The sequence below is a fragment of the Petaurus breviceps genome, unplaced genomic scaffold (assembly GCF_028583685.1).
Source record: "Petaurus breviceps papuanus isolate PSGF00001 unplaced genomic scaffold, PetGlider_PUasm1.0 90903, whole genome shotgun sequence".
NCBI classification, from domain to species: Eukaryota; Metazoa; Chordata; class Mammalia; order Diprotodontia; family Petauridae; genus Petaurus; species Petaurus breviceps.
In genome coordinates this window covers 10,009,340-10,021,714 of record NW_027187376.1, presented here as the reverse complement: position 1 = coordinate 10,021,714, position 12,375 = coordinate 10,009,340, and the positions used below count along the sequence as shown (strand labels likewise).

Sequence of the window (12,375 nt, the reverse complement as noted above, 5' to 3'; positions counted from 1 at the left end):
GACATTCAGCATTAAGAAGGTGTTTTGAAGCATGATCACTGCTTAACTAGGACATTTTCTATTAAGACAGACAATAAATCCAATGCATTAAAGGCACTTATCCAGAGTAAGTATTAGTATCATAGGATCAAATTTTAGGATAGATGGTTTTCTAGTGAGAGCTGTTCTTGACTTCTAACTTCAGATACAAATGGCCATCATCCTGCCTGGAAAATGCAATTCCATTTAATCATTTGTCCTATGACTATTGGACTAACCCAAGTATATATGGTTGGATGAAACAACTCAAGACAATTAAAAAGGTCACTTTCCTACAGCCTTAGCCTCAAGAGGCACATAGAAATCTGACATGCTTGGCAGTTTCTTCCCACTCCCTCCTGCCCCACCCTACCCTTCACCCAACCTCCCCAACCTAACTGCAACTTTCTTGCCTGACTTTCTTCCCTGCCCCATCACTAGTCCAGCAGGGGACTGAAAAATGATTTCTTGGTCAGACCCACCATGATGGAGATGTTGAGAAGCTGGCGAAGTGAGCTGAGGGCTGCTTCTGTCCCTGAGTGGAGTCCTCCCTCTCACCAGGCTTCTTATTTATGGAGAAGCTGTGACCTCACAGCCAGGATCAGGTATCAGAAGAAAGTGGCCACTCCCCTTGGAGAGTTCTTTAGCTTTCTTAGGGCAAAGAGAAAGAAGGATCTGTTTCTTACTGTCATAAGGGCTATTTTAGGAGATCAGACAGAGCTTGGGAGTGGTCAGCTATAGTGTGGCTATATTACAAAATATATTACAAAATAAGCTTGTCAGCACTTCTCTGGTCTATTGTCATCAAGGGGAGGACCTCTCATTGAATATTACTGGGAGCTTCCAATTAAGGTGGATTTGTGTTTCTTTAAGGTTTGTGGGTAAATTAAAATGTTTAAGCATCATGGAATGTTAGGGTCGAAGCTTTAGAGTTGAGATTTAGGGTCCTGGCAAATTTCTGGTCAGCAAGTTGGTCATTGCTTGGTGGGGTGGGGGGGGCGGTGGTATTTTAGTGCAGCTACCTGGATAAGCCTGGTTTTGAGTTTCAAGAGTGCAGCTGTTATGACAAGATTAACCCTTGAAGTTCTGACATTGATGGTAGGCCCCAGCTGCAGAGCCTCCTTTAAAACTGACGAGAACTTTTTGCACCTTTTTAAGGGTCTGACTGAATGCCATTTTTGCTAGCTGGAGTCAGTTGGAGAATGGCAGTATTTAGTACTTTGAATTAAGACCTCTGACACATACTAACTGTGGGACAATGGGCTGAAATCACCTAATCTCTGCATTCTAGGCAACTGTGAGACTACAAACTATAAATCAGTTGCTAATCTGTATTGGTGTAGGGAGTTTCCACATCTTTCTTACTCTGCGCTAGTGAATCCAGATATGGACCAAAGGCACCTTTAGGTGTTGTGATCACAAAAACAAAATTGAGACCCTCAGGGAAGTTGCATCTTACTTTACTCAATAGGAATATAAAACTTGGCCAAGAAAGAAATCATTTTCTCCATTTCCCACACATCTCCACTCTGAAAGCCCTAGCTTCTATTTCTAATTCTGGTAGAGATATCCTTCTTCCTACCTGCCTACAGAATCTTTAATGTTATACCATCTTTTCTACCTTCTATTCCTTTTTTAGGCAGGGCCACCATTGTGCTTTTTAAGGTTTCCATCTTCATTTTTATGTATGTAATCTGTGTCTACAAATACTTCATTTTAGAAGTACTTTAAACCCTTATATTGACTCCTCCTCCTGTTTGGCCTTTAATAATTATCCAGTGTTCCAGCTCTCCAGAAGGTCTGCCAAGTTTTCTTCAGCTGCAGAAAATGGAGGATATTTTTGGACATCACCTTATAGGGAGGATCTGATGTTAAAGGAACTTGAGTCAACCAACGCACTGTGCTGTGGCAGCCATGTTGGCCTTTGCAAGACTTAACAGATATATGACAACTATCTATCTCCAGAAGCTGAGAGCAAGAGAAATTTAAAATGGAAATTTGCTTACTGGTCAGTGCCTTCTGTTCACTACCATCCCACAGAGCAGAAGCTACTCCTGTCATGATCCTGGAGTGATAACAGCCACAAAATGTCTCCTGAAGCCTGAACTAAGGAAGTACTTACCTATTTTCTACTAGCTGGGATATAATTAACCAGTCATTAGCAAATTAACCTGTATCATAAACATGACAAGGTTAAACTAAGAGTAGATGCTTGAATATTGTTCAAGTAAATCACTTGTTCACAGGGGAGCCCACAAAATAGGAGTCCCCAAACTGTTAGAGATCTTTTATTTGCAACTCTCCAAGGAGAAAAGTCTAATACTTTTAAAGAATTTTTTTTTGGGGGGAGAGAACCAGACACTAAACTTGAGCCATTGACCAAATTATAGGGTTTCTTATCCTTTTTAGTGTCATGGTCCCTCCTCAGAATAATATTTTTAGATGCATAATACAAATACAAAAGGTTATAAAGGAAATCAATGACATTCAAATGTAATATAAAAATATATATTTTAAAAAGCCAAGTTTATTGACCCCAGGTTAAGAAGTCATACACTAGAAATAATATTTTTTTATGATTATTTTGGGAATCTGAATTTTCAAGTGAGGACAGATGATTTTTAAAAATTATTCGTAGTTATAAATACATGTAGCCTACAGTGGATGAAATTTTGAAGGATCATTGGAGAAAATTGTGGTCGTGTGTAAAGGTGAAAAGACCCCTAGGAGGTAAGAAGGAAAGATAAAGAAATGGGCTCATTTTACTCTGCAAGTGGACAGGGACTGAGAATATCAGAAAAGTATGAAAATGTATGCAGAAGAGCTGCCCTTTTGTGTAGTTATCAGCAGCAAATAATCCAGGAAATGGGACTTATTTTGGTTTAGGATACTTGTTTGTAACTGTGTGGACAGGAAGAACAATATTTAAAAGTCCTTTAATTAAAAGTTAATTTGTAAAGTGTGATAGATGGATAAAAATGTTTCTTTCCTGTGAAACTCCTCTTATTTGAACTTAACGTTTATTGATATGTATGTAAAATATATAGTCTACTTAGGGCATTTTGTATTATTTTTCCTGGATGGGCAAGAACAATACAATCACTTTAAGTAGTAGGCTTATTTTATGCACATGTACTTTTAAAATTAATTTTAACCTTTCTTTTTTGAGGTATCGCTAACCTCTGGTTTTTCTCACTTACTTTCCTGAAGAACAAATATAAATATCTACAGCTCATATTCTATATCCTCTAGCAAAGTGACCCTGGCTTTCCAAAGTCTGTGTAAATGCCTCATCGGAGGTAGGTCCTGGCAGAGAAGAAAGGTTCTAAGCGTGGGTTAGCATTGGACTGGAGACCCCATGTATGAGGACTGACTTCATAAAGGCTCGTCCTTAGACTTGCTGCTGGTTGATGAGTTTTTCAGTCAGAGAAACTCATGAACATAGTCAGCTCAGATTGGGGCCGGGTCGGGGCAAAGGGAAGGGAAATGGGAAGGAGAAGGGGGAAGAGGTAGGGTGAAGTTCTGCTTTGCATCTGTAGAGGGAGCTCCTACACCAATAGACCCACCAATGTACTGAAATGAGTTTAAAAAGAATCACTGGAGGATTCATTAAAGTAGCTCTGAAGATGACAATCTTAAAACTGACAAATGCAAAATTTATTTTTGCTAATCTGCTCTCCTTTTTGACCCGAACAGAGGCTAAAAGAAATAAAACTACATTCTTGAAGTAACCTGTTAGCTGGTACTGACCTTGGGCTTGTGCAATTGGTATGATGTTAATTATTATTGTAAATTGTGCGTATTTAGGTTGTCTTAAAGTATTTTTATTGCATTGGTTTCAGAATCCCTGTATCCTGCTGGTTGCTTATTAAAAGCTTTCCTCAAAAGATTCCCAGGAATCTAAGAGGCACAATGGATAGAGTTTTGAACTTAAAGTGAGGATAAATCTCAGTTCAAATCCAACATCAGACACATACCAAATGGGTGGTCCTAGGCAAGTCCATTAATCTCTGCCTCAGTTTCCCCATCTGTAAAATATGGATAGGTAAATAAACTCTACCTCTTTAATCAGGTCCTCACTCTTTCTCTATGTGCCTCTACACAAGCTATTCCTTATCTCTAGGATACTCCCCCTAGACACCTCCTTGTCTTAGAATTTGTCCTGTTAGGGTTTAGATCAAATACTGCCTTCAAGCTTTCAGAAGCCTAAAAAATGTAGTGCTATATAAAATCACATTTTTCCCTTTGTTAAAATTCTTAAAATTGTCCTTTGTATGTCCTTTGTAATAGTAATAGCTACTTCCCTCCCAGAGTGGCTCTGAGGATAGAATAAGATAATATTTATAAGGCACTTTGCAAATCTTATAGTGCTTTATAAATGCTAGCTATTATTGTTATTATTAAAAGATCGGTAGATTCGAGGAGACTAAATGAAGGATGAGATAAAGTTTCTAGGATATAGAAAGCGTCAATTCCTAAGGGATAACCTCTTCCCCCTCCTTACACAATAACTTAGTTCATCAATGGGATTCTGGAATTGATATTTACAAACACATAGAAGAGGAAGAATTTTGATTAAAGATGATCAAAAGGCAAGTAGTATTTTAATCCTAAAAAGATAAGGTCCTAGGTAGGAAAAGAAAATACATCTTCCAAAGACTTTCATCATTTCTGTTTGGAGGGGAATGACTGATCAAGAAGGGCAAAAAAGGGGACAAATAGGGACAAACCTCTTTTTCAGTCAGTGGTGTGTCATGATTGAAGACCTGTCAAAGACGCCAATGACCAGAAGATGAGAAGTCCTTTGTGAGTATGAGCTCATCTGTTTTCAGCCCATCCCTGTGGGGCTATTACAAAGTCATTCTCTCCCTCCAAACACACACCTCCTTCCCCACACATACATCCTAGCAGAAGTAACAATTTCCTAGACTGGGGCCCTACTCTTCTGGATCACTCAGTTTGAATAAAAGACATCAACTCTTCACTTGCATTTTAAGTCCCAGAAGAGGGGAGTTTCTGTTGAATCCAACAAAGAATTTATTGGGGGTAGATTACTATGACTTGGTATAAGTGGGAGAAGCCCAAACTGATGAAACTGTAAGATAAGCTCAGGTTGAGAAGAGGGAATTTAGAATGGATTGAATGGGGAAGTAATTTTTATTCAAGACACCTGATTAAACTATTTAACTCAGCATAGAGCCAGGCTTGAAAGAACACAGTATAGAGCTAAGACAAACATTATATAAAAATTGTAACAAAGAAAAAAGTTACTATATATAGCACTGCTTTTTTTTTTTGTTTCTGATGCAATCAACTTTATTTAATTCAGTTCAACAAGAATTTACTTACTACACACTGTGTTCCAGGCACTGTTTTAGGCCCTGGGGACACAGAAACAAAAATTGAAGTCAGGATTTGAACTAAGCCCTAAAGGGGTGAATTCCAAGATGAGGAGGTTTCCAGGGGAAGTATCCTAGGGATTTGCAAAGGCACATAGAGAAATAGGGAGGGCCTGATAAAAAGGTACTTACCTACTTAGTTATCTATTTTTTTAATCTTTCTATAGTCTTGAGCACAATAGATACTTTCTTGGTTTTCTGTGCGTTGAAAAATAACAATAAATTTCTATAGCCCTTGAAGGATTTTGTAAAGTACTTTTTGAATTGCTTAATAGATTGATTATAATCTATTTCTCAAATTAGATGACATAGTTTACCAAATGACCTGTTCACTAGATCAGAGAATTTGGAATGGTTAGGAACCTTAGAAGTCATCTGTTAAATGCCCTCATTTTACAAGTTAGTAAAGTGAGGCACAGAAAAATTAGGTGGTTGGCCATTTCTACCCTTTCTTATCTGTCAATAATGCATATTCTATAGCAAAAGTTCTACCTATAAGCCCCTTGTTTAACACATTCATTTCCTTGTGCATGCATTTTAAGAGTTTGTCAGTTCCTGATACATCTTCCTTACTTTGATTCAAAAATCCCTTTTGTGATGATAGAATTATGTGAACATTGGGACTCTCATTCCAGAAATAACTGAAATCCTGTTGCCAACAGTTCTCTGATTTTAAGAGCAAGGAGTAAACCTCTCATGTAGATATAATGACTGGATCTGTGATTTTACTGATAGCAAACAGAAGAGGAAAGTCTGTCTACCAAGGCAGGTCAATTCTTTTTTTGCAACTCATAGTCTTAAAGAACCCTGTCCCCCTTCCCTCCCCCCCCCCCAAGTCTATTGAGAAGGCAAGTGACTTCCCCTCAGGGGGGAATAAACCATTCTGTAGCAGAGCTGGGGCTAGAACCAAGTTTTCTTGCATCAAAACCACTTGGCATCTTATATATAATTTTACAACATCTTTTTTTTTTAAATGTGGAGAACTTTTTCCTGTGTTTCTGCAAGGATTAATAGCCCACAAAATTTTAATTTTAACCACATTATTTTAATTTTAAGCAGTTGCTATGTGAATTTAAATTTATCTGAAGCTTCTATTATTTCTAAATTTCTGTTTTTGCTACCTGGATAGTTTTTATTTCATGCAGGGATAAAGCTGTAGGGAAGAATAGATGAAATCGCCCAATACAAAGATTCTGTTTTCATAGAAAAAGTTTCTAAGGATGAAGGGAAACAGGGGGAAAAGGCACTATCAACAAACTAACCATATCATTTCCCACATTTCCATGAGTGAGATGGTCTTTAATGTCATGCAATTACGGGACAACTTCTAAATACAATTTGCCAAGGGTTTTATTTGCAATACTAAAAGGTCAAGAGGCTAAATTTGGCACCGTCACACTATTAATTCAATCAGCTAACAGTTGACTCACATTAGGAATGAGAGTGGATGGCTATTGATGGAAATACCTCTTCCTTTTAAAATACACATGACATTGCATTTATATGTGGCTCAGTCTTGTTTTTTGAATCTGCAATTCTAGGAAAAGTTAATGATTGTTTTTCAAAGATTTTCCCCAGCCTACTTGTTGACATTTCTTATGTGTATAGCAGTTTAGAAATTGGACAGAGGTAACCTGGTGCTGACACCTAGTGATATCGTTAAATGACTGGCTGGGTTTGATTTGCCTCCCAAAAGTAAGTTACATCCACCAAGCACCTGGATTTTTATTGGAGTTGCTTAACACTATGGTTCAGTTTAATAATTTAATTGTTTCTTTGAAAGACCAGTGATAACTATCATAATTTACAAATGTTATATAAAGAGACCTGGACTCTTTCTACTTTTTCCCCATTGGTGCCACCTAGTCATTGGATAGATGTCTTCTTTTAATTAAAATATACATATGGCATTATATTTTCTGTTCCTTTTCCTTCAAGGCTTAGCTCAGGTGATACTTTTGACTCTCCTCCCCTCCAAGCCTTTACCTGATCCCCTTAGTGTTAGTATTCTCTCCCTCCTCCTCATTTTTGGTATGATTTTTAGGATTGTTTCATTCTTTGTACTTTATCCCCAGCACCTAGGAGAGTGCCTGGCCCAGAGTCAGTGTTTAATATTAGATTGACTAATGTATCTATCTCCTGGAAGAATGGAAGATGTAAACTTCCTTCCTTCCTTCCTTCCTTCCTTCCTTCCTTCCTTCCTTCCTTCCTTCCTTTCTTTCTTTCTTTCTTTCTTTCTTTCTTTCTTTCTTTCTTTCTTTCTTTCTTTCTTTCTTTCTCTCTTTCTCTCTCTCTTTCTCTCTTTCTCTCTCTCTTTCTCTCTCTTTCTTTCTTTCTTTCTTTCTTTCTTTCTTTCTTTCTTTCTTTCTTTCTTTCTTTCTTTCTTTCTTTCTTTCTTTCTTTCTTTCTTTCTTTCTTTCTTCCTTCCTTCCTTCCTTCTTTTCTTTATATTGTCAGTATCTGGGAGAATGACAGAGACCTAGAGATCATGTTTAATAAATACTAGATTGATTGATGTTGTATCTTCTAGGAGAATGTAAACTCCTTCTGGTCAGGGCCTATTAAATTTTTTTTATCTTTGTATGCCCAGCAGCTAGCACAGTGCCTTGTACATAGTGGGTATGTAAATAAGTGTTTGTTGAATTGAATTGCTATATGACTTTATCCAGTTAAATTTGAGATAAACTAATTCATACCTATGGCAACATGTTCCTGCATAGCCCTCCAAAGTACATAACTTCTGATTTTGTCAATTATATACAAACTAAACACAGATTAGAAACCATTTCCAGAAATTAACCTAATGGAAACTTTGAAAGACTTGTTTTTTTAAACAAAACAAAAATCTTTCAACGTTTTCATTGACACCGTCAAATTTTTAAAAACCTTGCATATTGGGCTCTAGTCTCCATTTCGCACTGATGGGCAAGAAGAAGAGAAAGACTAGTAAATGGCCCTCTCGGATCTTAAAATTCTCCCCTGCATCTGGTTCTCTGTCTGAAAGAGATAATGGTCTGATAGGGAGCAGCAACTAGTGGCCTGGAAGAGGAGGGGAGCAGAATTGGTCTTTTTTAATTGCTCAGTGGAAAGACTAGATAGAAGAATCATTGATTCTATAATATTGGTAACTCTATCTAAGGCATTTCCCTCTCTGGCTGCCTTAGTCAGGTACACATGGATATGAGTGCACAACACATTGCTTTCTAATCTCATTTTATGGAATGGAAAACTATAAAATTTTAGCACTATATCCTTTTCCCCCTAGTACATGAGTAAAAAACCAAAATTTAAATAATAAACATTTTAAGATATGGTTGTATTCAATCTATAGATGATTTTCAAAAATTGGTTTTATGTGCTATTATGCTTTGGGAGCAATACAGAATGGTTTGATGGAGGGATAAAATGAAAAAAAAAAGTCAATGTCTACATTATTTTCTGCCCTCTACCTCCAAGTCTGTGACTGTGCTATAAAGGATGCCCACGGTGGACACAGAGATTCTGGACCAAGCTGTCACTATAGGTTTACCCATTACCAGATCTGAAGCCATGCTTAGACAAGAAAAATAGACCATCCTTTATATGTCTTTCAGAATGAGGATGACACAAATATTCATTCTCCATGTGAGTAAGAGAAAGACCTCTTACTTCCTCAGTAAAGTGAGCTCCCCTCTGTGGGAATTCCTTGATTTAGATAAGTCTTTTTTTTTTCAAATGCTTTATTAACTTCTGATTGACATCATTCATTTCTGCTAGATTTTGAGTTACAAATTTTCTCTCCATTTTTCCCCTACCCACCCCCCCCCAAATTAGCAGTCTCACAGGATATCCCCTCCTCCAATCTGCTCTCTCTCATATTTTCTCCCATACCCCTTTCGACTTTTCCAGTGGATCTCTATGCCCCAGTGCCTGTATATCTTATTTCCCGATTACATGTAAAATAGTATTGATAATAGTATATATATGTATATATATACATACACACACATATGTATACATACATATTTGAATATTTGATTTTAAAACTTTGAATTCCAGATTCATTCCCTTCCTCCCTTATCACCCATCCTTACTGGGAAGATAAGCAGTTCATTATAGGATGTACATGTGTGGCTAATGCAAAACAATAGCATAGTAGATATATTGTAAAAGACTGACTATACTTTCCTCCCTCCTATCCCACCTCCCCCTTGTTCTATTCTCTACTTTGATCCAGTCATTTTCAAAAGTAGGTGCTTCCAACTTCCCTCCCCCCCAGCCTGCCCTCCCTTCCATCATCCCCCCTCTCATCCCCTTCCTTCCTACTCTCTCTATTTAGTGTGTATGTCATTCCCTGCCTAAGCCAAATTCAATGGGAATAAGGTTGACCCATTCCCTTTTGCCTTCCTGTTCTTCCCCTCCATTGTCAGCATTTTCCCTTGCCTCTTCTATATGAGATAGTTTACCCCATTCTGTCTCTCCCCATCTCCTCTCATTATATTCCTCTCTCACCTCTTAATTTCACCTTTTAAGTATCATCCCTTCCTGTTAAATTGGACCTGTGCCCTCTATCTATGTATACCTGTAAATAGATAAGTCTTTAATAATTCCCTTTAGGGAACTGCCTAAGGGTAAGTCACTGGTAGGTCCAAATAACCATCAGAGATGGGATTTAAACCCAAGGTACCCCCATGACAAGCCTAGAACATGGACCCAGTCTAGAACTCATCTAGATCTTAGTCGACAACCAGCCAGGATTACACAAGAAGGAGAATGAGATGAATTGCAACCAGCCTTTTGCATAGGAAGGCAAATATTTTCTCATGTCATTTCATCATTTATGGAGATCTTAAAACAGTGGAGAGGTGCTTATAAAGTTTTTCCCATGCCCCTTAAATTATACACATGCATCCTAAAGTCCATTATGCTATCTATATAGAATTCTGTCAATGCATTTTGTAGCTTTACCTCTCTCACAATACCACTTGCAGTACCTAGGCAGGGGTGACCTGGTTGGGTAGTAAATACAAGAATTAACATTAAAGAAAGCAAGTGAGAACCATGATTCAAAATTACATCAGATTAAAAAAAATCAACCAAGCTAAAAGCATGCAGCATGCAAATGATTTACTTACATCACGAAGATCATAGAACTGGAAGGGGCCCTGGAGATCATCTAGTACATCTCCTCCCCCATTCTACAGATGAAGAAACTCAACTTTCCTTTAAAATATTAGTAGCTAACATTTAAAACACTTTACAAGTGATATGAGTTGAGACTTTGGCTAGGTGGTGAAGGAAACAGTGCTGGACCTAAACTCAGGAGATCTGAATTAAAATCCTGCATCAGATAACCTTATTAGACATGAGATTCTGGGCAAGTCACTCAATCTCTTTCAGCCTAAGTTTCCTCATTTGTAAAGTGCTGATAACAATGGGATTGAATGCAATATTGTAGAGAAAGTGCTTTGAAAACCAAAAGATGCATATAAATTATTATTGATATTATATATATATATATATCATATAATAATATATTATTATTAACAATTGCAGACCCAGGCTTCTCATTATCGCCATATTCACTTTATTATTTCACATAGTCCCAGATGTTTTTATGCAATCATTGTTATTAACTGTGTGTCTACCTATAAGTACATTGCTAAGGATTTTAAATTCTGTAATTTACATTTTTGTCAGACTGTCCTGGCATTACTGTTAAAAGTATCAACCTTTTGAGAGGGAAAGATTCCAGAGCACCAGCAGGGAAAGTGTCTCCAAGGTTTCACTATTAGCATTTTTGAAAAGGGTACTTTAAGCAGGTATGTAAAAAAAATGAGGAAATAAACTCAAGCTCTTATCTTATTTATTATGTCAATGAATATTAGCTAGACTTACTTATCCATCCTTAAGGAAAACTCAGATCATACAGATTTAGAGCTGAGAGACCTTAGAGTTTGTCTAGTCCAATCCCTTCATTTTACAGATGAGAGAACAGAGGCCAAGAACAGTTGGTTAAATGACTTGACTATGGTCACACAGGTATAAAAGGGCAGAGTCAGGATTTAAACCTATTTCCTCTTGATTCCAATTCCAGCACTCTTTTCTCTATGTTATACAAACCCAACAGCCAGCAAGTATGGAAAATGATGTACCAGGTACAATGATGTGTGCTGACCATACAAAGATCACACCGCATTCTTGCAAGACTCCTTCCTCTCCCAACATTCTTGTTAATATCATCTGTATTACCTGAATACTTAATGATAATAGCATCTTAATCTTTGTAGGATTTTTCACAGTTTATTTTAAATTTTCTTTATTTGGTAATTGCAGACAATAGAACAGAGTGAAAGCTGGCTAGGTGCATCCTTTTTTAATTTGAAATATTTTCAGGACCCTTCCATGGAAAGTCAAGCATCTGGCAGTATTTCACTGAACTTGGCCTTGCAGATAGGGGAAAGAAAAGTTCTGGCTAGGAGAGGTAGTGGGATGGTTATGTTGCCAGGGCTGCAACACTGTACAGACAAGGGTATTTAGGGACTACCTTGTTTGTGATTTTGCATATCTTAAGGACAATTGGAGAGGCAGTCTGGCAGAGTAGAAAGCAGGCTAGCCTCAGAGATGAGGAGATCTCCATCCTGTCTCTGTCCCATAGGAGCTGGGTGACCACTGTCAGGTTACTAAACCTCTCAGTGCCCCAAGGTAGTTCTATGAGCTTTGGAGGAGAAAGTGAGGCTGGTGACCTTGCACAGCCCTCCCTCACTCAAATCAAAGTCAACTGCAAGTCATGTCATCATTTCCCTCATGGCTGTGGTCCTCTTTGAAAACGAAGGACAAACACAATAAGACTAAGTTAGAGGTGAGTTGCTGATTTGATAAACAGTTCATTTCAGTATTGGGTGTTCTCTATAAAATGAAAGATTTGACAAACTTTCTTTTCCTTCCTTCCTTCCTTCCTTCCTTCCTTCCTTCCTTC

General features: G+C 37.7%; 1 protein-coding gene and 1 long non-coding RNA gene across 5 annotated transcripts in view; one reads left to right on the top strand and one right to left on the bottom strand.

Moving 5' to 3' along the window:
• MYL1 (myosin light chain 1) overlaps positions 1-12,375 on the bottom strand; it is a 32,686-nt gene that overhangs the window by 16,711 nt on the left and 3,600 nt on the right. The window contains exon 1 of one of the 4 annotated variants that reach the window (XM_069075226.1): positions 501-606. The exons of 1 other annotated variant lie outside the window; for it this stretch is intronic. In XM_069075226.1, coding sequence (XP_068931327.1) covers positions 501-503 — 3 coding nt within the window. In that variant the 5' untranslated portion in view covers positions 504-606. Of the gene's footprint in view, positions 1-417; positions 469-500; positions 607-12,375 lie in introns of those variants that run through there. 2 more of the 4 variants (XM_069075225.1, XM_069075224.1) reach the window with 2 other exon arrangements.
• LOC138151674 (uncharacterized) overlaps positions 12,160-12,375 on the top strand; it is a 5,322-nt gene continuing 5,106 nt past the window's right edge. The window contains exon 1 of the long non-coding RNA XR_011165886.1: positions 12,160-12,258. This is a non-coding gene — a long non-coding RNA (uncharacterized lncRNA). The remainder of the gene's footprint in view (positions 12,259-12,375) is intronic.